This window comes from Eimeria mitis, genomic scaffold (assembly GCF_000499745.2).
Source record: "Eimeria mitis Houghton genomic scaffold, Emh_scaff5654, whole genome shotgun sequence".
Classification (NCBI taxonomy): Eukaryota; Apicomplexa; class Conoidasida; order Eucoccidiorida; family Eimeriidae; genus Eimeria; species Eimeria mitis.
Window position 1 is genome coordinate 2,425 of NW_013573913.1, and position 239 is coordinate 2,663.

At 63.2% G+C, this 239-nt stretch overlaps 1 protein-coding gene across 1 annotated transcript in view; it reads right to left on the reverse strand.

Annotated features, from left to right (window-relative positions):
* The window catches only part of EMH_0083370 (uncharacterized protein), a gene marked incomplete at both ends in the record, with an annotated part of 1,804 nt that overhangs the window by 106 nt on the left and 1,459 nt on the right, over positions 1-239 (reverse strand). The window contains one exon of the mRNA XM_013500632.1: positions 1-191. Coding sequence (XP_013356086.1) covers positions 1-191 — 191 coding nt within the window. The remainder of the gene's footprint in view (positions 192-239) is intronic.

Genomic DNA, 239 nt, shown 5'->3' on the forward strand with positions numbered 1-239 from the left:
AGCAGCAGCTGCTCCTGCTGCTGCTGCTGCTGCAGCTGCTGCTGCTGCCGTTGCTGCTGCTGCTGCTGCTGCAGCTGCTGCTTCTGCTGCTGCAGCACCTGCTGCTGCTGCTGCGGCAGCAGCTGCTGCTGCTGCTGCGGCAGCTGCTGCTGCTGCTGCTGCTGCTGCTGCTGTATACATCTATAGGGCTGCTGCACGTACACTGCGCGCATGCAAACAGCAGCAGCAACAGCAGCTTC